The sequence below is a fragment of the Chrysochloris asiatica genome, unplaced genomic scaffold, assembly GCF_000296735.1.
Source record: "Chrysochloris asiatica unplaced genomic scaffold, ChrAsi1.0 scaffold00156, whole genome shotgun sequence".
NCBI classification, from domain to species: domain Eukaryota; kingdom Metazoa; phylum Chordata; class Mammalia; order Afrosoricida; family Chrysochloridae; genus Chrysochloris; species Chrysochloris asiatica.
In genome coordinates this window covers 870,065-892,083 of record NW_006408674.1, presented here as the reverse complement: position 1 = coordinate 892,083, position 22,019 = coordinate 870,065, and the positions used below count along the sequence as shown (strand labels likewise).

Here is a 22,019-nt window from a genome sequence, read left to right as displayed (position 1 = left end):
GTGATTGGTTACTGCCATTCAGACAGAACACAGAAAAAACCATTTTTAGGGACCTCAAGCAATCAGTGAGTGACAAGCCCAAAACTACTAGGAAGTGAGAGACAGATCATATAAAAGGCAAGAGATTTATTTATGTCACGGGCCCCAATTACATTCAGGATGGCTGGCCATGGAACCGGCTTCCTCCTATGGGCTGAGCACAGAAGGGTGGTGGTAATCACGCCTCTAGAGGGCAGCATACAGAGTAGCCCTGGCCAGAGGATGAGCCGCAGGAACCAGGCTGCATGCCAACTAATTCCTCAGCTCAGGCTGGGTGCCACTTGGGACATGGGTCATCAGTGGCCACCCCATTGCGACACCAACTCTTCCCCAGGATGCTAAGACCAGGCCAAGCGTTCATCTGCCACTTTATCCCCTTAGAAAACATGCAGGAACAAGGTTTTGGAAGATGCTGTCAGGCTTGTTCCAAAAAGGTGTATCGCATCTATGTTTTATATATATATATATATATATGGAGCTCTGGTAGCATAGTGGTTACGAATCGGGCTGCGAACCTTAAGGTCAGCGGTTCGAAACTACCAGCCGCTCCGCGGGAGAAAGATGAGGCTTTCTACTCCTGTAAAGATTTACACCCTCGGAAACCCTGTACAGGGTCGCTATGGGTCGGAACCTACTCGACGGCACTTCACAACAACAACATATATATATATATACACACAAAAAACAAAATAAGCATACATATGTATATATATGGACTCTGAGGTGGCGGTGCTGTAGGATCAGCACTGGACTGAGAACCACAAGGTCAGTGGTTCAAACTTACCAGCTGCTCCTCAGAAACCCTATACAGGGTCACTATGGGTCGGAACTGATTTGAAGGCACTTCACAACAACAACATACACATATATATGCATTGTTGTTGTTAAGTGCCATCGAATAGGTTTTGACTCATAGCGACCCTGTATAGGGTTTCCGAGGAGCGGCTGGTGAGCTTGAACTGCTGACCTTGTGGTTCAAACTGACTTTGCAGCCTAGCGCAGTAACGCACAGCGACATGCCAGGACTCCTTACACATATACATGTGTACAGTATACATATTTATACACACATGTGCATTTATACATAGGCATGTATCTAACAAACTGTAATGTTTATGGTACCTCCCACTTTCTGTCCACCACTGGAACTCTGAGGTCAATTCTATCAGGCTTGCAGGGGCTGCGTTATGCTCATCAGGCCCACTTCACAGGTAAAAACTCATACTCAGTAACACATATCAACACCCAAATACCTTCAATTTGGGGGACCTTAGAAGTGTTCTTGCTTTCTGACTTTCTTTAAATGCCACTGAAAATGCATATGTGTAAATGGAAGTCACACCTCAGGGCATTTCTGTCTTCACCACAGACAACATGAAACTAAGTATAGAGCCCTGCATGGCACACGAGGTATTTGAACTCTATTTTGAAACCATGTCCCTTCAAACCTGGGATTTTCATACAGGTTCTCAAACACACCTGCATTAGAGCTGTTTCCCAAACAGACCTCCTTCCCACCTGAGGACAGACACGCCCATCCTGACCCACCTTTGCCATCAAGTCCCTCTCTCGCCTTTCTGCATTTCTTCGTAGAGCTGAGAGTTCCAAAATCTCCTTATTTAGAAATTTATTTTGGGTTTTGTATCCCTGCAGATTATCCTGTTGAGAGGAAAAAAATCAACCAATTCAAATTGTTTGAAAGTTGACTTACATGCATCCAACATTTGGCTGCCTCATCAAGCAGAGAGTGCTGCTACATTGCAGGGAGTTGTAAGGAACTGAAAGCGCTTACTGGGCACTTCCCAATTGGCAGCCACCCCTGGCAACATAAGACAGGCAGGCACGAGTGCTGTAAGGAAGGAGACTGTGAAATGTTATTTATTTAATGGTGGCCACTTTACTCCTGCTGACAGGAGAAATGCCTCCTTATTTTCATCTATTCACATTCATAGAGGAGGTATGATAGAGCATTATCCTATACTCTTTATTTTATAACTAAAAAAAAAAAACTGAACACGTTTTCTATAGTTTCTCCTTTTTACTTATCCAGTTTATACAGAAAAACTACACATGAAAAACACAAGCCCTCAACTAAAGAATTCTACTTGATAATATCTCTGCTGTATAAAGTATTCAAGAGAATATTTTCTCCAACTTTTTAACATTAAAAGGTTACAAACCTATTGAAGAGGAGAAAGAAAAGTACAATGACAACAATATACTCTTCATCTAAATTTACCAACTTTGCCGTGTTATGAACACGTCATAGAGTGGATTGTGACATCCGCCCCCACCCCTCCCTATATGTGTCAGCTTGACTGGGCCGTGATTCTCAGTGATCTGGTAGTTGTCTGATGTGATAAAGCCAATGTGTGATAAGCCAATGTGTGAGGATGAAGTTGTACTACCAGCAAGAAAGAATTGCCAAGAGTAGAGTGCATCCTTGGGACCCAGGTCCCTGTGCTGGGAGCCTCCTAGACTCAGGGTTAGATTGAGGCCAAGACACCTGGAGATCTCCATGGAATGACAGGCCTGCAGATGCTGAAAGGAGACAAGGACATTCCTCCTGAACTGTGAGTCAACAGAGAGAGAAACTCCTCCCTGCTGCTGGGACTCTGAATTTGGACCTCCTACTAGCCTGCTTAACTGAGAGGGAATACATTACTGTTTGCTAGAGTCATGCACTTGTGGTTCAAAAGATTTGCGAAAAAAACAATGAAAAGCTAAGCTTTTGAAGCCCCTTCATATTCATTATAGCAACACTACATAACTAAGACAGACTGTAACAAGCTCTGGTCGCCAACTCTGCTGAGACCAGGCTCAAGTCTGGCAAAGGCAGATGCCAGAGGTTCATTTCAGCCTGTTGTGGAACATGGAGTAAAAAAAAGTGAAAGAAGACTAAGCTAATCATCATCATCTCTCCTACTTTGTCTCTCATACTTCGGACGTATTGTCAGGAGGGATCAGTCACTGGACAAGGATGTCATGTTTGGTAAAGTGGAGGGTCAGAGAAAAAGAGGAAGACCCCCAACGAGATGGACTGGCCAAGTGGCAGCATCAATGGACTAAAGCATGGCAACAGTAGTGAGGTTGGCCCAGGATCAGGCAGTGTTTCGTTCTGCTGTGCATAAGGTCACTATGAGTTGGTACTGACTCGATGGCACCTAACAACAATCATCATCATCAGGTGCTATTGAGAACCAGACCTGGATCAACCAGGGCAGTGATGGCTAAGTGCTACTTAGCTTCACTCTCTACTCAGAGTGGCATTCCCTCTTCCTGTTTCTCCTTCCTAACCTGACAGGCCAGTGTCCAGGGCTCCTGAGGAGGTTCGGACTCCTCATCACAGAAACTAATGTCTGCTTTACGACAGCCGTCAGGGCCAGGGATGCTCAGGAAAGGTACAATAGGAAGTCAGTGGCAGTCCCCCACCCCTGCCCCACTGCCGAGCTAGAAAACACGACAGAGCACACAATTCACTCCATATTGTTCAGATGGTCCCTACAAGTCCTGGTGTGGCGCTGTGGGGTAATGCACCAGACTGCAAAGCCGTCTGAACTGCAAGGTCAGTGGTTCACACTCACCCTCGGAAACCCTATACAGGGTCACTATAGGTTGGAATCGACTGGACGGCACTTAACAACAACATGACTTATGATTATGGAACACATGCTACGGACTACAGTGGTCCTGTAGCTAGACACTTACGTTGTGATCTCAGATCTCACACGAAGCCATGGTTGTTCTCTCTCATTCCTAGAAGAAACTGAGAGGCTGCCCAATCACACAATCACGAAGTCTGTAGGCTGGGAACCCACTCTCTGAGAGCCAGGCCTGGGGGGTTTGGCCCTGTCTATTTAGCCCCTGCTCCCACCTGAGTTCTGATTCCTTACAGCAATCAGCTTCAGCAAGGCCCTGGCATTACCAGTCTCTGAGAGCCAGGCCTGGGGTGTGTGGCCCTGTCTATTTAGCCCCTGCTCCCACCTGAGTTCTGATTCCTTACAGCAATCAGCTTCAGCAAGGCCCTGGCATTACCAGTCTTCAAGATGTCTAGCGTCAAACTACTGCTCTTCCTTTATGACTTAAATCCGGGAATCCTCTCTCCTGGCACCATAAAGCTCTCATATTGGGAAATGAACAAATGCATTACTAAATGGTAGGCTGACAAGAGGCAGGTGACCTAGAGGGTAACTAATGACGACACTGGAGAAACGATGGACAAAGACTGGGCAGCAAAACAGTCATGTTCTGATCCATTGTTGGGGACCGCAAGCACTGAGATGTTGAGGCCCACTGTCATGGATGAAAATCCTACACGATGGCCCCACTCAGGATGGCTAGCCAGGGACCCTGAGGGCCAAAGGAAGTGACCTCCTGATGTCCCGGGTTCATTGGTTTTTACGAACTCACTGGTGGGCTACCTCTGAGTAATTTTCTTTGGTCTTATTATTCATTCTATGCATCTAACTCCAGTAATTGTAGCTTCTGAGAAAATGGTTTATGTGCCTCTCTTAGTGTCTCCACTGTGTTGGCAGTACATAGGGTCCTGGGAACAAATCTCTCTGAGGAACAAACTCTGGCCACCTGGCAAGCATGTCCAAACTGTTCTTTATCAAATTATTCAGTTATGTTTGATATTAACTTAATACATGAGCCCTGGATACCCATGGACAAATATTAAAACAAAACCTAAAGCTGAGGCCGTAAAAGTTCCAAAGGCAGACTTGCTGGGATTCTGCAAAGAGGCTCTGGAGACAATCCGCCCAGGGAATTCACTCAAAAGTAGATTGGCGAATTCCAGAGTATTGTTCAAGGAATAATAATAACAACCTCCTCAAATTGTCACCAGGTGTAAACCATTAACCCACACTTCCTTCTTCCTCCTGAAAGCCTAAGCCAGGTAGCTGAAACAGCTTGACTCTCTTCAGACCTTTTAAATCCTTTTCACCTTTACCCATTCGAGATTAAGTGCTATAGGTATGTTAATTAGCCTTGAGAAACTTCCAGTCGCTGCCTTAGGATTTGCACCTAAAAGGTAATTCATAACAATTTGCTTGAATTTTTGGAAAATTAAGGATGTTAGATTATTAAGACAATTTGCGATGTATATTTTAGAATTTGTTCCTGTAAATCATTGTGTCCTGTTTTGAACGATTAATCACATTTTATTTCTGTACCCTGTCTTAATAATCCCCTTCTTCCTTTGTGTAAAATCCCTCCCTGAAATAAAAGACGGACACAGATTGAATCCTGCATGCATTACTGCCTCTGCAGGGCCATGATGCCTGCAATCCAGGGTCTGCCTGCCAGTCTTGCATCCACTCTGGTCTCGGGGTGTCTCTTCATTTCTCTCCTTGCATCTTTGTGTATATTCTTTCTCTATTTCTTTCGCCACCAGATCTCCCTACTTCGTGAACCAAACTTCCCTGTCGAGGCAGGTCCCTGACAATCCATGTTGTAACTTACCACTTCTGTTACAGTCTAAGTAAATTCTGATCATTTCTCTTAAGGGCACTTTCCCCAGGCTGACAATATTGGTGATGGCAGCAATGACACCTGACCGCTAAGAGTCTGAGGTATGAGGTCTGGGACGGGAACAAGAACCCTAGGGGCACTAGTGAGGTCTGCACACCTTAAACTTAGTTAAGGGCAAAATGGCAGCATTCGCCCACGGACAAAGTGCAGAAGGGTTAGGAAAGGAGGAAAAATGGAAACAGGAAACACAGGGAGGAAATGGGGTTTACAATCAGGGAAATGAAACAAAATGTGTATGAATTGTGGATCAGAAGACTGATTTGCTCTGTAACCCGTCACCCAACTCAAAATGAAAAGTTTAATGAATAAATAAAGCCTGAGCTAAACATGAGGTGTCAGGTGCCATGTGAGGGCTTCCTTCACCTGGCTCACCTCCTCCAGTCCTCACCAGCACCACCTGTGAAGAGAGGCAGAGACGTGAAAGAACGTGCCCCCGGTCAGAGCTCGTCGGCAGTGGCACAGTCGGCCTCACCAGCACCCTGTGCTGCTCTGCGCTCCCTTTCTTCCTACTACTTCCAGTAGCTGCAACTCGGCTTTTCACAGGGTGCTTCCACTGCTACACTGAGAGCTCTGAGAAGCTGGGTCTTCTTTGCTCTCTGCTGGGTCCCTCATGCAGAGCATGGGGACTGGCGCATGGTGCTCGTGACTGGACACTTGCTGAATGAATGGGTGATGGAAAGAAAAGCTGTATGCGTGAACCTACGCATGAAATAGTAAAATTCAGGTAAGGACACAAAGGCTGAGTAGATAATGACGCAGTCAGAGATTTATCTGTCTCAAAAATAGAAGAACTCTGTATACACAGAAAAGGCCTGCAAAGAATCAGAAAAAGTACTCCCACTGAAATTGCTAGGGTGGTAAAATCTGATGACTAATATCTGTTTTGCTTTAAAACAAAAACAACTACAGAAAAAAAACTGACCTTGTCTTTAAATTGCAAAGGAAATGTTAGCAAATTCCAAAAGGCAGAAATCTTTACAGGCCACATTCACTGACTACAAAGCAAGAAACCTGGGTAGTAAGAACAGCAAGACGAGAAGAGAGGCAAAAATAAACATATATCCATTCCCACAGACATTTTAGAACGTGGGTCAAAAGAAAACACACATCAAAATGCTCATTTCTGCCCACAGCTTTCCTGAAACCTTTTCAATTCTTCCTATGCCACTGCAGGAGAGGCAGAGGTTAGGCTGAGTGTCTTCAGCATTACAATGTCAGAAAACACAAGATTTTCCCAGGCAGGATTCACCTGCCCCACCTGGAATTCACAAGCTCAAAGTGAAGTCTTTGAGCAATCGTCTGTCTCCTCTTCATAGGCAACTATTATAGAATTGGGAGCTGTAGGCTCCAAAAACTGAACATGAGAAATGTTGGAGGAAAAAGAAAGTCATGACTGATTCAAAACTGCCGCACCCATCATGTTGCAAAAAAGAATAAAGGGGAAAATCTAATTCTGACCAGCTCTGCTCGCTGTCACACCCTCTCCACACACCCTGGCTCTGCTCCCAGAGAAACCATGCCACACGCCTGTCCCACTGCCAAGCCACACTCACGTGCTGTCAAACTAGGAATTTCAGCTGGCACTAAATAAGTAGTTACAAAATGTGCATCATTAACATGGAAACGATTGGTTCCAAGAATCTTAGCCACGTGAAGCTCAGCCAGCCTCCACAGTCTTGAGACCAGAAGAACTAGATGGTGCCCAGCTACTTCTGCTAACCATTCAGAAAGGGATCAAATTAGAATGTCCTGAATAGGGAGGGTAGGAGAAAAATGCGGAACAACACTCAAAATCATTTAAAAAATAAACAAACAAAAAATCAAGTTTACTGGTTGGATAGAGGCTGAAGGAACTCCAGTCTGAGGCTATGTCTGGAATTGAATATACTCCTGTGAATTGATTTCCAGGCACCAAACGACAGAAAGTTGTATAAGGAGAACAATCACACTGGGAAGTACCTTAGGACAATCAACCATGTGAGAGCCAAAGGGCAGTATTTGCCTGAGGACCAAGTTCAGAAGGCAGGAAGGGGGTGTAAAGATGGAGGCATGGAAATGTTTGGAAACATAGGACAGAAGTGGGCTAAGGGATGGTACACTGTGGGGACTGTATTCAATGGCATGAAACAAAATGCGTATTAACTGTTGAATGGGAAACTCATTTGCTCTTTAAATATTTACCCAATTCCCAATAAAGTTTTTGAAAATAAGTGTATCGTTGATGGGCTGTTTATTTAGCATCCTGTATAAGATAAGTTAAGGAGCTCTGGAAGCACAGTGGTTACAAATCGGGCTGCGAACCTTAAGGTCAGCAGTTTGAAACTACCAGCTGTTCTGCGGGAGAAAGATAAAGCTTTCTGCTCCTGTAAAGATTTACAGCCTCAGAAACCCTGTACAGGATCACTATGAGTTGGAACCGACTCCACGGCACATAAACAACCAACAATAAGCTAGGTTGTCTGTGTGAACAAAGCGACTGTTGGAAACCCTAACCCAGATCTCATTTTTTTTTAGCATCAGCTATTTTTATAGTTCGGACGTAACTGTCTTACTGTCGTACTTCAGACATACTGTCAGGAGGGACCAGTTGTTGGAGAAGGATATTAAGTTTGGTCAAGTGGAAGATTAGAGAAAAAGAGGAAGACCCCCAGTGAGATAGATTGGTACAGTGGCAGCATCAATGGTCTCACACATAGCAACATTTGTGAGGTTGGCCTAGGATCGGGCAGCGTTTTGTTCTGTTGTGCGTAGGATCGCTATGAGTTGGTGCTGACTTGGCACCTAACAACAGTATTATAGTAGATGTAAATCAATTACCAGGAGCCTTGGTAGCCTTGGTAGCACAGGGGGTTAGATGTTGGGCTGCTAACCAAAAGGCCAGCAGCTCTATGGGAAAAAGATGAACTCTATACAGGGTATGTGTCAGAACCAACTCAATGGGCACAGAAGCAACCAATAAGCTTTATTGCCATTTCTGATTTTCTCATTAAATCTTTCCAATCTCCCATATTGTCATTACTTAGAAGCCGTCACTGTGGGGACCAGATACATATTTGACACTGTTGTCAGTCATTGTTCCAGTGGTTCTGAATGCACATTGTGGAATATTGTTAGAACTCCTCATTCAATTCACTGACAGTGTATGAAAAGTGCCTATAGGCATGAAGCAAACTGTCCAGAGATACTCTCAAAAGTGGTAAGTCTTTATCTCTCAAGGGTAAACTGTATTGTTGTTGTTATGTGCTGTGGAATGTGCCGTGGCGTCGGTTCTGACTCATTGCGACCCTGTACAGGGTTTCTGAGGCTGTAAATCTTTACGGGAGCAGAATGCCTCATCTTTCTCCTGCAGAACAGCTGGTAGTTTCGAACTGCTGACTCTGAGGTTAGCAGCCCGACTCGTAACCACTATGTTACCAGAGCTCCTTTGAGATGGGGTAAATATCTCTGGAGTCAAATTATTTGCAAGAGGTAGGCAGGTGAAAACGAGTTTGGGGGCAGGTGGGTCCTGTAACCAGAGACCAATCTGGGTCACATATTTCTCTTGGCTAGACCCAATTCCCATGCCCCAGAGGACCCTCCCCAACAGAGTTCCAAGAACTGGTGTTACGTCCCTCTCTTTGGCCTCACTGGCCTTCAACACCCCTCTCTGGATTGCTGGCCTTCTCCACAGACAGAAAGGGAAGACTGCCTTGCCCCCACAATGCCCTGCGTAGGAACTGCTCATCACCCCTGTTCACAGACCAGCCTCCACCTGCGGTGCCAGTCCAGAAGGGGGCACTTGGGAGCGTAACGCGACTGACTTCCTTCTGAAAGTGTCAGCGCTCTCCTGCTTGGGTGGGGGCACTGACTCTGAGCAGTGCCCCCACGTCTTCTACACTAGCCCTTAGGGACAATGTTCCCTCTGGTGGCCCACATTAGGTCTTGAGGCAGGCTGTGCAAAGTAAGTCTGCGAGTGCATTCAGGTTCTCAGAGGCACAAAGGAACAGGTACCACGGGGGTTTGGGGGGTGTGAGGGGTGTGTGTGGGGGTGCTGGGGGAGTGGGGGTGGGCGGGGTGTAACAGAGTTGAAGTTCTTTGGTGGCAGAAACAGGAAGAGAAGGCTGTGCTGCCTGATAGCAAGGGAGGAAAAAGGGTTTCCAAGCAATGGCACCATCATTGGATTAAGAGTTTCATTTTTCAAGGAAGCTCCTTAGAAGACTCAGAGTGACCTGGCTCATGTCCTGTTAAACCTGTGGGAAAAGGCACAGCTGCTCTGCAGGCAAATGAGCTCACCAAGCCAGGACTTCTGGAGTGACACCCATGGAGCGCATGTGCTTGCGACTCTCGTCCCAGTAAGCAGTGCCCACCCCTGGCTCTTACTTTCAGCCTGTCCAGCTCCAGGTGGTCCCGGCTGGCTGGGGCAGCAGAGGGCGAGCCGGGCATAACTGTGGGGGCAGGCACGGGCCCCTCGCACTCGCTGAGTTGCCTCGAGAGCTTGATGATGACTTCATCCTTGGCCTGGATCGTCTCCATCAGCATCCCCAGCTGCTCGTTGAGCTCACCCACTTTGCCCTTGAGCGTCCTCACTTCCTGCTGAAGACTCTCTTTCTCCAGGTTGAACTTCTCAAACTGGCTGCTGAGGCCCAAAATCTGATCATCCTTTTGGTGCAGAAGCTCCAGTGTGTCCTTTGGAACCCCCTCATAGAGCTGCCTGCTTGCGAAGTACTTGTCATACTGGGAAGACCGGACTGTCTGCTGGAGCAGCCGCACAAGCTCCTGGGAGCAGAAGGGAGCATGGGATCAAAGGCAGGGACAGCAAGGGAGAGCAAGTGAGAAAACCAAAATCCTGAACGCCTTACACAGAGCAATCCCTGGCGTTGAAGGAAATGCAGAAACTTGACTGGAAGCATTTTAATACTGAACTTCCTCTTGAAGGATCTCAAAAACAGGGAGGAAAAAAAAAATTTTACTCCATAAAAACTGTCTGTAGAGAACTATAACAGGAACCAGGAAATCCCGAGCATGTACACTGAAATTTGCAGCGGTTCCCAGCAGAATCTGAGCTCTGTAACTCTCTGAACTGCAGAGCAACCTGGAGTAATTAGGTCTGATGAGCTCAGAAAGAAGTTGTGTGGCTTAACACAGTGTGAAAGTTCTGCCTGGGAAGTACTCTTAAAGACGTCTGGGTGAAGCCACGTTCACAGCACCAATCTCAGAGGCAGGGCTAGGCGTGAATGCAGACAGCACCCTCCCCTAACCTCTGCTGGTGGGTCTTCTCCCTCCTTGTAAATTCAAGCATCTGTGAACAAGTGATCAAGCAGAACAGTAGTGTCTAGGAGGGCGGCCAGGGCAACATGAAACTTTTAAGGGAAAATCACCTTTGGAGAAACAAAACTGCTCCCCTCAACCCGAATTCTGAAAAAACAGAAGCTAGGCTTTCCTTCTTGGCCTCATAAGTTGGAGTAAAACAAGAAAACTTACCTTCTGGCTGGATAGGTCTTTCTTTAACCGTTCCAGCTCTTCCTGCTGGTTCTGAACCTGCAATTGCATTTCGGAGGCAGGCTTGCTGCCGCCGCTGCCACCACCAGCTACAGGCCCCTCCGCTGAAGGGTCTCCGCTACTGTGCCGATGTTTGTAGGACCCAATCATGTCTCTCAGAGGGCGCTTTCCTTTGTAGGGAATGCGTCCAAAATCAAAGGGGAATCCTGAGCCAGTTACTCCTACATAAAAACAAAACTTGGTTTATGAGTTCAGGCCCAATCTTCCTTTGGGCACCAGCAATAGAGCACATCAGCACCCCACACGTCAGCCCCCAAGGGGCTCTGTGAGTCTTTGCCCTGCCTCAGAGCTAATAAGCAACACACCCACAATCAAAGAGGTTCCCCTCCCCCTCAACCCCCCACCCCCATCCTTCCATAGTCACTTATCATGTGATCACTTCAAAAGAAAACTTTGTCTATGGGATTACTCAATGTTTGCGTTTAGATAGACCAGAAAAGTCAGGCTATAAGCCGCCACTAAGGAACAACAGACTAAATTACATCACACACCTCCTCAGTAGTCTTTCTTCATGCTAGGTTCATTTTCCAAAACCCCCTTTCAAGAGCTCAGTGCTGTACCTACGAGTTCACAACATCATATGCCCAGTTCAGGCACTTTCTGGACCTAAGAGGGAGGCAATGTTGCTCCAAGAGTCCACGGAGCTGAGGCGAAGAGGCCCCCTCTCCAGGTCACCCCCTAAGAAGTTCAAAGATACGATCCAAGTGCCCAAATGTAGAGAAGACACGCAGGGAACGATGGCTTCCTACTTTTGCGAGCTCGTTTTTAGTACAAAACAAAAACAAACAAACAAAAAAAAACAAGCACAAATGTAGGGTTTTTTTCATTGTAAGCATGTTTTAAAGAATGCCTATAACCTCTTCTTAAAAAAAAAAAAAAAAGGGGGGGGTATTTTAAATTGTGGAATCCAAGTAAATTCTAATGTGTTGTTCTTAAGTGCCATCGAGTGGGTTACGAATCACAGTGACCTGGAAAGAGTTTCCAAGGAGCAGCTGGTCTGAACCACCAATCTTGGAATTAGCAGTCTAGTGCTTATCCTACAGCTCCACATGTGTAGATGGGTTTAAATATATAAGAGGATCAAAAAGTTCCTGGTAAAATTCCATTTTTCATGAGCTTTTTGAAGCCCCCTATACTCAAAATGCAATAAAGGGACACAAAGATTCCATCTGCATAAAGTCTGTAAACGGGCATCGGCTAATCAGTGTTCTTAGGAAGCCAGGAGGGTGCTTACCTCAGGTGGGGAAGGGGACATGTCGGGGTGGGGCCTGCAATATCTCTGAGGTGTACCTGTACTGTCTCGTTTCTTGAATTCTGAGTACATTTTATGAAAATTAATGAAACTGCACTTTTCTGCTAGTGCTAGTGGCACAGGGGGTTAGGCATGTGGCTGTTAACTGCAAGGTTGGCAGTTCAAACCCACCAGATGCTCCAAGAGCAAGCCGTGAGGCCGCCTGCTTCCATACAGATGGCACAGCTCTGCTCTGTCCTGTGGGGGCCAATCGACTCCATGGCAGTTGGGCCCTTTCTGATTTGGGCACTCGTTGAGATGCCATGCTTCAATAAAATGTTTACATAAAAACAGGAAAAAAGTCTAAGGAAGGGCAGTTTACTTCCTGTTATTTAATCAAGCAAGATCAAAGTCTTTCACACAGGCTCCTCCTCAGTGGGGATCTGAGCTGGGCGCCCCTCATCTCCTCCTGGGTCACAAAGCGCTAACCCAATCCTCCTGCACAACCACTGCCCCAGAGAGCCAGCCCTTCCATTTACTGCCAGACTCTCCTGCAAGTCAAAGTAAACACTGGAGCTTCTGTGACCCAAACCCCTCTCCCTGCAGAAGCATCCCCAGTTTACGATGGGGCCCTCCTCTGGGTGCTCCCACTGGCTGGGCCATATTCCCACTTTACACCATGCCATGATGGACCAGGGGGTTCTGCACCACGCTTCTGTGGGACAGACCTTCTCCCCTCCAATCAAGTCATATAGTCCTTTAGCAAGTGACAGGAAAGAAAATTCCTCTAGTAAGCCCTCTCTTCTCACAGTAACGACTGCCCCTATTCCTGCCCGCCAAAGGCAGAATCAAGCATAATGCTGAGAATTAGTTATTTTATGTTTATATCTCCACGTTCCTTGAATGAATTAATAACGAATCTAAGCTAACCAACAGCTACTAAAAGCATTCGGCAAAAGGCTGGTGGGCAATCCTATCAATCTAAAAACTACAAACAGACTGAGACAACCAGGCAGGTATGAGACAATAGGAAGTACACAGAACCCTCCAAAAAGTCATATTGTTCTCGTTAAGTACCGTCGAGTTGGTTCCGACCTATAGCGACCCTGTATAGGGTTTCTCAGGAGCAACTGGTGAGCTTGAACCGCCAACCTTGCAATTCAAATCGACTTTGCTGTCCAGCGCATTAACCCACAGCGCCACACCAGGACTCCAAAAAAACAAAACAAAACAAAGTCATAGTCTCACCATAATCAAAAGTCATCCCTGAAACTGGGCAGGCCTCAAGACTGAACTACATGTGTGCAGGGACTGAGGAGCATGTTAACTGAAATACAATGTACACCACAAAAAGACAATGAGTAAAATCTAGAATGACTACAAGTTTCTTTAGCAAATATGACAATGAAAGGGAAAACGTGAACGCAAACCCCTGCTAGGCCTTACGCTTGTATAAAATACCTGCTCCTAGAGTGCACCTCCCCTCACGCCCCCCCACCCTCCCGCCCCCACCCACTGCCATGTCACTGGTAGGTAACAAAGGGCAGGGGACAGAATGGCAGAGAATAAGAACTGTGTTCATACCTTTGCTTCCCTCCGGGGCCAGCCTTTTCCTTTCTTCCTGTACCACCACTGGCTCTTCCAGGTCCTTAGGGCTCGGGTCTAAAAGTTCCCATTCATCATTGGTATAAAACCTACTCTTCCGACTATCATGCCCTCGACCAGGGCGAAAAGAAGACATAGAATTTCTATTGAGAGAAAAAAAAGGAATGTGCTATACATTTAAAAGGGAAAAAAAAATCACAAAACATAATCTAACAAATGTGTGCAGCGTTACAGTAAAAAGATCAAATGAGGCTGTGGAGAAACGGGAACTCTCACATACTGCGAGTGGGAGTTTAACTTGGTTCCATTAAGATGGAGAGTAAGTCAGCAACATAATACAATGAAGCCTACCCTAGATCACAGGACTTCCTAAGGAAATCTTTGGTCATGTGTGCTACAAGAATGCTCACTACTGCTCATATTGGCAAAAAAAAAAAGGGTACAAATTAAACATTAATTAACAGAGAATGAATAACTATAGTATGTTCACATAATCACATATTATACAGCATTAAAATAAAATCATTCATTCATCGAATATTTACCGAGCACCTATTATGTACCAGGCACAATTTGGGTACTTGGGGTATACACCAGTGAACAAAACAGTAAGATTCCTGTCCTTGTGAAATGTACATGTTAACTCAACTACATGTATTCTAAATCCATGAATCCATAGTATACGGAGACCTGATGGCACAGTGGGCAAGCCCTCAGCTGCCTCCTACTGCTCTATACTGGTGACCGAAAGGTCAGCAGTCAGAACCCATCGCTGGTTCAGTGGGAGAAAGATGTGGCAGCCTGCTCCTGTGAAGAGTTAAGGCCTCAGTAATCCTGTGAGGTGGAGTCCTGGTGGGGCGCTGTGGGTGAATGCGCCAGACTGCAAAGCCGTTTGAACTGCAAGGTTGGCTGCTCCTCGGAAACCCTATACAGGGTCGCTGTGGGTTGGGATTGACTCAACAGCACTTAACAACAACAATCCTTGAGGTAGTCGGTCTACTGGGTTCTGTAGATCACTATGAGTCAGAATCACTCAACAGCATTGGGTTTGATTTTTAGCTTTTTATTGATGATACGGATACTTTTTAAAAAGCTGAATGAAGGCAATTGGAAGAATGACATGCAGCATGACATTGTTTTAAATCTTCAAGACCACACTATGGATACATTTTATATACACATATGTAATAAAATAATACTCTACTTAAAGGAGCCCTGTGTGTTGGGCTCCTAGCCACAAGGTCAGTGATTTGAAAGCTACCAGCTGATCCCTGAGAGAAAAATGAGACTTTCTGCTCGTAAAGATTGACAGCGTCGGAAACCTATACGGCGTCACTATGAGTCTGGGTCGACTCGACAGCACACAACCTACCACCACCAAGCTTTAGTTTCTAGTCGCCTTAGCTTCCCTACACTCATGCGCAAGCTTCAGAGTCTCTTCTGACAACCATCTTGGTCTTTTCTTTCTTTCCTGCATTTTTAGTGACCCTCTGCTTTCTTCGTGAATGATGTTTTTGATGTCATCCCACAACTCTTCTCTTCATTAGTGTCTAATGCTAAAGCAACTGGAAGAAATGAGGAAGTAAAGGAGTTGCAGCTCAAGAAGACAAAGTCAAGTATTATAATGAAAAGTGCAAAGACCTGGAGTTAGAAAACCAAAGGAAGAACATTTCTCAAGCTGAAAGAACTGAAGAAAAAAAATCAAGCCTCAACTTGGAATATTAAAGGAGTCTATGTCTGGTGCTGTGGATTAATGTGCTAGACTACGAAACCGGTTTCAACTGCAAGGTCAGTGTTCAAGATCACCAGCCACTCCTTGGAAACTCTATACTGGGTTACTTTGTGTGGGAACCAACTCTACAGCACTTAACAACACCAACAACAACAATGGGAAAAATATTAAATAATGCAAACAGCATCAAAAGAAAATGGAAGGAACACATAGCGACATTATACCAAAAAGAACTGGTCAATATTCAACCATTTCAAGAGGTAACATATGAACAAGAACTGAAGAAGTCCAAGCTGCAATGGCGAAAAGTCCAAGGCACTGGATTACACATTGGAATCTTCCAACGCTGGAGGTGCTCACTCATCTATGCCAAGAAATTTGGAAGACAGCTACCTGACCAAGCAATTTGAGGAGAACCGTACTTGTACCCATTCCAAAGAAACGCAACCCAACAGAACAAGGAAATCAATGACCAATATAATCAATACCACACACAAATAAAATTTTGCTGAAGAGAATTTAATAATTATCACAGTGGTATACTGACAGGGAACTTCAAATATTCAAGCCAGATCCAGAAGAGGACGAAAATGAAGAATATCATTGTTGATGTCAAATGGATCTTGGCTGAAAGCAGAGAATACCAGAAAGATGTTTACTTGAGTTTTATTGAGTATCCAAACGCATCTATGTGGATTATAACAAACTATAGATAACACTGCAAAGAACACTTAATTGTGTTCATGAGGAACCTGTGCAAAGACCAAGAGGCAATTGTCTGAACAGAACAAGGGCTCCTGAATGGTTTAAAATCAGGAAAGGTGTGCGCCAGGGTTGTATCCTTTCACCTTATTTATTTAATCTGCAAGCTGAGCAAAATCAGAGAAGCTGGATTATATGAAGAACGTGGCATCAGGATTGGGAGGAAGATTCATTAACAATCTGCGATATGTAGATAATACGACCTCGCTTGCTGAAAGTGAAGAGAACTTAAAACACTTACTGATGAAGATTATAGATCATAAACCATAGCCTATGGTATGGGCTGCACCTCAATGTAAAGAAAACAAAAATCCTCACTACTGGACCAATAAACAATATCCACATAAATGGAGAAAAGATCTAAGTTTTCAAAGATTTCATTTTGTTGGATTCACAACACTTAGGAAGCAGCAGTCAGGAAATCAAATGACGTACTGCATTACGGAAATCTGCTGCAAGAGACCCGTGTCCATTTCAGGACTAAGGTAAGCCTGACCCAAACCATGGTATTTGCAGCTGCCTCACATGCGTGTGAAAGTTGGATAATGAGTAAGGAAAAGCTGTCAAAGAATGATAAACTGAATGATGGCGCTGGAGAAGAATACTGAAAGCACCATAGTCTGCCAGATGAACAAAGAAATCTATAATGGATGAAGTACAGTCAGAAAGCTCCTTGCAAAGGAGGATGGTCACACTTGGTCCCTCATACTTTGAACATGTTGTCGGGAAGGACCAGTCCCTAGAGGTGGGCATCATGTTTGGTAAAGTGGAGGGTTGGCGAAAAAGAGGAAGACTCCCAAAGAGATGGAATGACTCAGTGGCCGCAGTAATGGGCTCAAACATTTGTTAGGATGGCTCAGGAGACAGCTGTGTTTTGTTCTGTTGTGTATTGTGTTAAGTTATAGGTTCACGAAAAGTTGGAACCGACTCCACAGCACCTAACAACTCCTTATCTACCTACATTCTAAAAAGTTTCATTAAGTGTTTTTAAACCAACGTTGGTATTCCCATTTCCAGTGAACATGGAATGATGGGGACTGGATTCAGTTTCTTTCCTAAAAGAACTAAAAAATGGAACCATATATAGAAAACTATGGTTTTCCGACAGTGGACACCAGGCAGCACACAACGGGGATCCCCGAGGGAGGGAAAAGAAATGGGGTGAGTCCTATGGTTGTCTAGCTTATTGTCTGATGAGAGTTTCCAGGGCACAGCACAGGTGGTGGAAGCCAGGTGGTGGAGAAGACAGAGCTTAGGGGCCCAAGTAAGTGAGAGATCGAAAGATTAGCAGTGAGAAGGAAACCCACAGAGAGGGCTGCAGGGATCCTTGGAAGATCCCCTAAGTCTTCAGCTGAGTATCGATCATGGCTTACATACAAAGAAGCAATCCTAGACTGGAAAAGACCACCTGAAATAGCAGAGAGAACAACCCCTGAAGCTCACAGGGCCCACGGCAAAGGAGGAGCCCTGGTGGTGCTGTGGGTGAAGCATTGTATGGCTGATTGCAAGGCCGGGCCTTCAAACCCAGCAGCTGCTCTGCAGGAGAAAGATGAGACTGTTCAACCAGCAAGAGTGGAAAAAGCCTCGTCATTTACAGGGCATTGGACAGAGTACTCAGAAGGGTTTTAACAAAATTAGTCCTTAAGACTAAAGGCTGCTCTCATCCCAGGCTTCAAAAGGATCAACCTGTTTCCAAGTGATTCAACTGCATCTCAGAACAAAGCTCAAGAATATTTATAGGAATACACAAAAAGCCAGTACCATACATAGATGCAAGAACATCAACAAATTTCAAGCCCAAGAATTACGAAGTAAACTACAGCAAGGAACATTATAATTAAACTGCCCCAAACAAAGGATTTAAACATTAAAAAGGAAAAAATAGAACCCTAATCTGTAAAAGAACGGGATCGTTACATTTTTACTAGTAAACTGCTGCAGAGCACACACCCTGTCAATTCCACAACACAGGTGTATTACTGAGGGACACTAGCAAGCTCAGGTTCATCCAATCAGAGTCAGGCCACACAAGATGCTCCCGCAGCGTTAGCACTTGGAAATGAGACGGGAAACACGGCAAACACTGTATCAACAGTAGCTTCATGGTGAGGAATTGATGCTTAGTATCACATTACTAGGGTGGCATATTTCCTGACTAGCTCTGTCCACGTCCCAGCTGGTCCTCGGGACAGTCCTGGTATCTTCCCAAGTGGAACTACTCTGAAGGCAACCCCTGTGCAGGGCGTACCCACGTTTGGCAGGCAGGCCCCACTCTGTGCCTGGGCATGTTGTGGTCTGGGCCTGATGGTGGCTGCATCCAGTGCTGCTGCAGCCCCAGGCGTGACAGTTCCTGGCCCACTCCTCTCAAACCACTCTGCTCAGCAGAGGCCGGCTTCTGCTTCTCCGGGCCTGTGCTACTGTTTTCTCATGCCTCTGCCTTCTATGCGGTGGGCCTAGGGAGCCTGCAGCCTCTGGTTCCTTCTGATAAATCTGCCAATTTCTTATCCCCCGGCTTGCGCATCCTCAAAGGACCTGTTCACCGCTCCTCCGAGAGCCTATGAACATTCGCTCTCTCCAGCCCAGGAGCACCAGGATCAAAGACCCAATCACACACTGCAGAGTCTCCATGCCCTGTAACTGCCAAAAGGGGAGAGTTATAAATATGATTTTACAGGAAACCATCTCAAATGAATTCAACTCTTTCATTAAAAATTGAGCAATTAGTGAACGAAGCCTTAGCTCACCTACCCTCACATAAAGTATCTTCTTGTTGTCAAGTCAGTTCTGAGTCACAGAGACCCTGTATAGGGTTTCTAAGGAGCAGCTGATAGGTTTGAACTGCCAGCCTGTGGTTAGCAATCCAGTGCTTATTCCACAGCGCCACACCAGGTCTCCTAATTTACCTTAGTTACTCTCAGATTACTAACATTTGATTGGAATAGCTTTCCCATTTTATAGATGAAGAAATAGAGGTAGCGATAACCTACTTGGTCTAAACCACACAGCTGACTCTAAAGCCCTCCTTTCTGTACCACACTGATGCACCCATACCAAACCCACTGCCCTTGAGTCAATTCCCACTCACAGAGACCCTACTGAGATAAAGGACAACTGCCCCTAGAGTCCCAGGCTGCAGGTCCACATGGAACCAGACGGCCACAAATTTCTCTTACAGGCTGGTAGGCTCAAACCACTGATCTTTCCGTTAATAGCTAAGGGCTTCAACCCTTGCGCTACCAGGGATCTTATGAAGCACCCACTGAGTGTGAATAATAAGATTAGATCTGTGGGGAAGAGCAGTGCCTGCAATACCTATTTAAAACGGACCAAAACTCCAGAGTAAGGAGGCTCTGCTCCCGAGGAAGGAGTCTGGGACAGGAAAACACTTTCGTCCAACTGCATCCAGCTTCCTCACTGGGATTTGGAACTTCAAGGCTGGCTATGGGATCTAAGTCTTAAAATTGAGGAAGAACTCACCTTGATTAAGTGCATCTGCAAAAGTCCTGTGGCTCTGGGGACTACCCAGAGAGAGAGAGAGGGGTTGTGGGCTGAGGACTGGAGCGGGACAGGCTTGCAGGGTGTACCCTTTGATTGGTTGATGATGCATGGAGGGGATTGTAACCATTGCAATGAAACGATAAACGATAGGACGAATGTAAAGCTAATGTTCTCCCATGTACACTATCACATAATTCACAATAAAACATTTTTTTTTAAATCCTATGGTTAAGATGATACAGTGGAAATTCTACAGTGGAAGGTTCAATGCTTTCTACCCAAGATGAGGAGCAAAGCAAGCATACCCACTTTCACCAGCTTTATCCAGTATTATCCTGGAAGTTACTGGTCAGTACAGTAAGACATGACCATAAGGACTGGAAAACTGGATATGATAAACCCTCCTCGTTTGTAGTTGACATGATTGTGCACTTAGAAAGCCCTGAGGAATCTACAGAACGCTACTTGAATAAGTGAATTTAGCTAGGTTACAGAATTCAAGGGGTCCTGGTGTGGTGCTGTGAGATAATGCACTGAATCGAAAGGTCAGTTTGAACTGCAAAGTCAGCGGTTCAAACCCATCAGCCGCTCCTCGGAAACCCTATATAGGGTCACTATGAGTCAGAAACAACTCACTGGCGCTTAACAACAACAACATAGAATACAAAGTCAATATACAAAAATCAATTCTATTTCTACATACTAGCAATGAACCATTAGAAAATAAAATCTTTCAAACCTCAATTTACAATAGTTTAAAATGCTTAGGAATAAACCTAAAAGAATAAAGTACACATCCTATATTCTGGGATCTACAAAACAATGCAAAGGGAAACGAAAGCGGACATAAATAAGTGAAATGCTGTATCGCAGGGTCTGGAGTCCTGGTGGGGCATGCAGGAGAAATACTGGACCGCAAGGCTGGTTTAAACCACAAGCTCACCAGCAGCTAGCTCCTCAGAACTGACTCTGAGCACTTAGCAACAATAACATCATGGGGTCCTGGTGTAGCACTGTAAACACTGGACTGCTAACCGTAAGGTTGGCAGTTAAAACCCACCAGCTGCTCCTCCTCAGAAACCTGGTACAGGGTCACTATGAGTTGGGAGTGACGTGATAGCACTTAAGAAAAACAAGAACCACGCAGCTAGATAGGAAGACTCAGTATTGAGAAGATGGCAACTCTCCCAGAAGGATCTCTAGGTTCAGTGCAATACCAATAAAAGTCTTAGCGAAGAAAAGAGTCCCTCTCCCCACCCCCAAATCTTAGTGGCTTTTTGACAAAATGTACATAAGCTAATTAAAAAATTTCTATGGAAAAACAAAGAACCTAGAGTAGACCAAAACAATTTTGTATGACGTGATGCCCAGACTTACTCCTGAGCTACAGAATTAAGACAGGATGGTGCTGACCGAAGGACAGGCACATACATCAACGGACCAGAACGTAGACGCCACATGCAAACCCTGACACCTGTAGTCAACTGATTTTCAACCAAGGTGTCAAGAAATTCAACTGGAAAAGACAGCCTTTTCAACAAGGGATAGTTGTTGTTATTGTTAGGGGCCATTGAGTTGGTACCAACTCAAAGTGACCCTATGCGTAACAGAATGAAACACTGCCCGGTTCTGGACCAACCTCGCAACTGTTGCCACGTTTGAGCCCATTAATGCTGCCACTTTGCCAATCTATCTAATTGGGGGTCTTCCTCTTTTACTCTGACCCTCCACCTTACCAAACATGATATCCTTCTCCAGCGACTGGTCCCTCCTGACAGTATGTCTGAAGCATGAGAGACGACGTTTGGCCATTCTAGCCTCCAAGAAGCACTCTGGCTGCACTTCTTCCAAAACGGATCTATGGGTTCTTTTGGCAGCCCATGGCACTTTCAATATTCTCCTCCAGCACCATAACTCAAAAGCATCAATTCTTCCACGGTCTTCCTTATTCACTGTCCAGCTTTCGCATGCATATGAGGTTACTGAAAATAGCATGGCTTGGGTCAAACTCACCTTAGTCCTCAATCTTTGGTCTTCAACACTTTAAAAGGTCTTGTGCAGAAGATTTGCCTAATGCAA

The 22,019-nt window shown here is 45.3% G+C and overlaps 1 protein-coding gene across 1 annotated transcript in view; it reads right to left on the bottom strand.

Annotated features, from left to right (window-relative positions):
* The window catches only part of TBC1D2B (TBC1 domain family, member 2B), a 115,155-nt gene that overhangs the window by 25,346 nt on the left and 67,790 nt on the right, over positions 1-22,019 (bottom strand). The window contains exons 4-7 of the mRNA XM_006870896.1: positions 13,928-14,091; positions 11,035-11,273; positions 9,934-10,329; positions 1,588-1,698 (exon numbers count right to left, since the gene is read on the bottom strand). Coding sequence (XP_006870958.1) covers positions 1,588-1,698; positions 9,934-10,329; positions 11,035-11,273; positions 13,928-14,091 — 910 coding nt within the window. The remainder of the gene's footprint in view (positions 1-1,587; positions 1,699-9,933; positions 10,330-11,034; positions 11,274-13,927; positions 14,092-22,019) is intronic.